A 2,918-nucleotide genomic window follows, 5' to 3' on the forward strand; every position below is an offset into this window, starting at 1 on the left:
GGCGTCTCCTGCCTTGTGCCGTGAGAAAACAGTCCGTGATACAAAAGGAAGCTGACCTGGGACTTTTATAAAAGACCTAGGACTTTTATTCCATAAATACTTTCTAGCTCTGCACCAGTTGTTGGCATGGGGCTGTCTGGGGCAGCCGTGACTCCGTGCTAACAACAGGGGCAGAGGGGTGGGAATGGGGGGGGGCGTGTATTGACTCCAGCATGGTGGTCCAAAATGCAAAACAGCCTTTTAAAAGGAACATCCTGCAATTCTCCGTCTCTGCCCTAGGAACCTAAAGCCGACAGATCCTGCAGTACCTTTGAGCCAACCTCCCCCAACCTGGCGGTGCTCCTGTTGTGTTGGACTACAACTCCTACCATCCCCAATTGGCTGTGCTGGCTGGGGATAATAGGAGTTGTAGTCCAACACATTGGGTGGGCATTGGGATTGGAGAAGTCTGCCTGAGGCCGAAGTACTGATTTGTTCAACTTCCCGGCTGGCATAGGAAGAAGAAGAAAACGGCAGCGCTGTTGCCACCCCTCCCATAACTCCAGCCTGTCAGGTTCCTTAACGATCTCTTCCAGCCACAACCTTGTCCTGAAACACCTGGCTGGAGCGGATCCCGAACTGGTGCTGCTCAACTTTAAGTATGAAGAGTTGCAGGTAAGACAGAATGCTGAACTCTTGCAGGCAGTGGATGCTGGTGACTCCGATGTCAGTGGGGCAGTGAATCCACTTGGGTTTCAATCCAAATCAGGCAGTACTCTAAAGTTGGCGAAGGATAGCTTCTTAGAGTTCTGACTGAAACCCAGAGCGGATTCACTGCCCCACTGACATCGGAGCCACCAGCCTCCACTGCGTGCATCCACTGTAACCCATTTTACGGCCATGCCACGCAAAGCTTGACACCATTAGAAACTGCCAGTAGAAACTGTGTGAATGGCGTTAAGCAAACAAGTGGGACCTGGCACAAAATGTTGCACTCCCCTTCATAGAATCATAGAATAGTAGAGTTGGAAGGGGCCTAAGGCCATCGCGTCCAACCCCTGCTCAGTGCAGGAATCCACCCTAAAGCATCCCTGCTGCCTCTTGAATGCCTCTAGTATGGGAGAGCCTTCAAGATGTTCTGTTCTATTTCTTACCCTTCTTTTCTTTGGAGTACATGACATGACGCTGAAATCCTGCCTCCTTACCGTGGCTTTCTGCTTCCAGGTTCTTTGCAGGATTACAATCGGCTCAATTACTTGGGCAGACATGTGCTTTGAATTGAGTATGACTTCCTTTCTCAATTCAGTTCCATAGGTTTCATTTTACAGTCACTAGATGGTGCTGTGATTATAGCACAACACCGTTATTACACACTGCCCATATATTGGATTAACGTCCCTTATCGGTTAATGCTGATCTTTTGAAAGCAGGAGAAAGTCAGAAAGTGCAGGTCATACTTTGGAAGTTGATGATGTCGTGTAAAGGACCGGCAAACTTCCATGAGTGACGAATCATGAACATGCAATGAAAGCCTTGTGAAGAAATGCTTTGTCTCACTTCCCCTTTCACCGTGCTGTGGCCACTGGGCATGCGGACTACGCAGTGGGATATTTGTGGCCGGTGGGGCGGGGGATGGCTGCCCCCTTGGAGGTTTTCTCCTTACCTTTTTTTGTCCGATTGCAAAGATTGAGGTTCCCCCAAGCCTTCCTCTTGTGTGCAGCCAGTGATGTTTTACCTACATTAGAATGAATTCCAGTGGAGGCTGGTGGCTCCGATGTCAGTGGGGCTGCGAATCCACTTCGGGTTTCGTTCAGAACCCTTCAGAACTCTAAATGAGCTATCCAAGATGCGGAAGATATCCAAAGGTGGGACTCTTGCCTGTCTAAACATGCGTAGGATTAAACCCTAAAAGTTGCTGTATAAATTAGGCCAAAGGGGGAGAATTCTACATGATTTTTTTCTTCTAAGAAGAAAAAAGGGGCTTTTCTTCTGGAGTCCACCTCCAAAATTTCAGCCTTGCTCGGGTCTCAGGCAGAGCTGGCTGCGCAGCACCTAGCATGCCCTGAGGCCAGGCCAGGCCGGCTTGCCGCAGTTTGTAGCCACGTGCCAAGGATCCGTGGTGAGCCCCGGCGCCTGCATTTATTTTGCAGAGAATTCCATTGGCTGAAATGTCCCGGGAAGAGATCAACCGGCTGGTGAAAGAGTTGGGGTTCTACCGGAAGGAGACGCGCGACTCACCTGTTCCGGAAGAGTTCCAGCTTGCCCCCGCGAAGCCTCTGCCTGCCTCAGAAGAATCCCAGAGAGAACAGGCGGCAGAGAGGAAAGGGGCGAAGGGCAGCGAACTGTAAATCTGGGTGCCTTTGAAAACTGCAGGGGTTGTGTGTGTCGGCAAGGCGTGAGAGACTGCTGGCGTTCGGAACTTGCAGCCTCTTAAGACTTCCAGCAAGGCATCCTCTCCATCAGGGGTGGGCACCTTGTGGGCCTCCAGATGTTTTGGCCTACAACTCCCATCAGCCCTGGAAAGTATAACCAAGGATGAGGGATCATGGAAGTTCTAGGCCAAAAACATCTGGAATTGTCCATCCTGATCCAGCTGCTTCCAAGTATCTCTTCACAACAATGAGGGACAGAAACTTGCTTTAAAAACAAAAGCGGTGGATTCTTTAGTCTCTGCCACATTCTTCGGCTACTCTGCTCTCCAGGAGCAAACACACAGCCCTGCAAATGCCGCAGCAGGTCTGAAAGCTCTTGGTGCCGAGTGTGGACAGATGAACGCGCGCATGGCAGGATCTACAGAACCTGCCTCCTTTTTTTAAAAAAAAAAATGGTTTTCTGTCCCTCACTGACGAACAGGCATAGTTCAAAGCACCCAGACGATGCATGCTAGAAGTCTCCAGAGGCCAGGAGGTTTGCAGTGGTTCACGTGGAACACTTTAGCT

General features: G+C 50.3%; 1 protein-coding gene across 1 annotated transcript; it reads left to right on the plus strand.

Moving 5' to 3' along the window:
• Positions 1-582: 582 nt before the first annotated feature.
• On the plus strand, positions 583-2,704 carry LOC134410675 (selenoprotein M-like; the record flags this gene model as incomplete). The annotated part of the gene is made up of 2 exons (XM_063144079.1): positions 583-654; positions 2,130-2,704. Coding segments are annotated over 2 exons (270 nt in total), but the record flags the coding sequence as incomplete, so codon positions are not given.
• Positions 2,705-2,918: the final 214 nt, after the last annotated feature.

The sequence above is a fragment of the Elgaria multicarinata genome, chromosome 18 (genome assembly GCF_023053635.1).
Source record: "Elgaria multicarinata webbii isolate HBS135686 ecotype San Diego chromosome 18, rElgMul1.1.pri, whole genome shotgun sequence".
Classification (NCBI taxonomy): domain Eukaryota; kingdom Metazoa; phylum Chordata; class Lepidosauria; order Squamata; family Anguidae; genus Elgaria; species Elgaria multicarinata.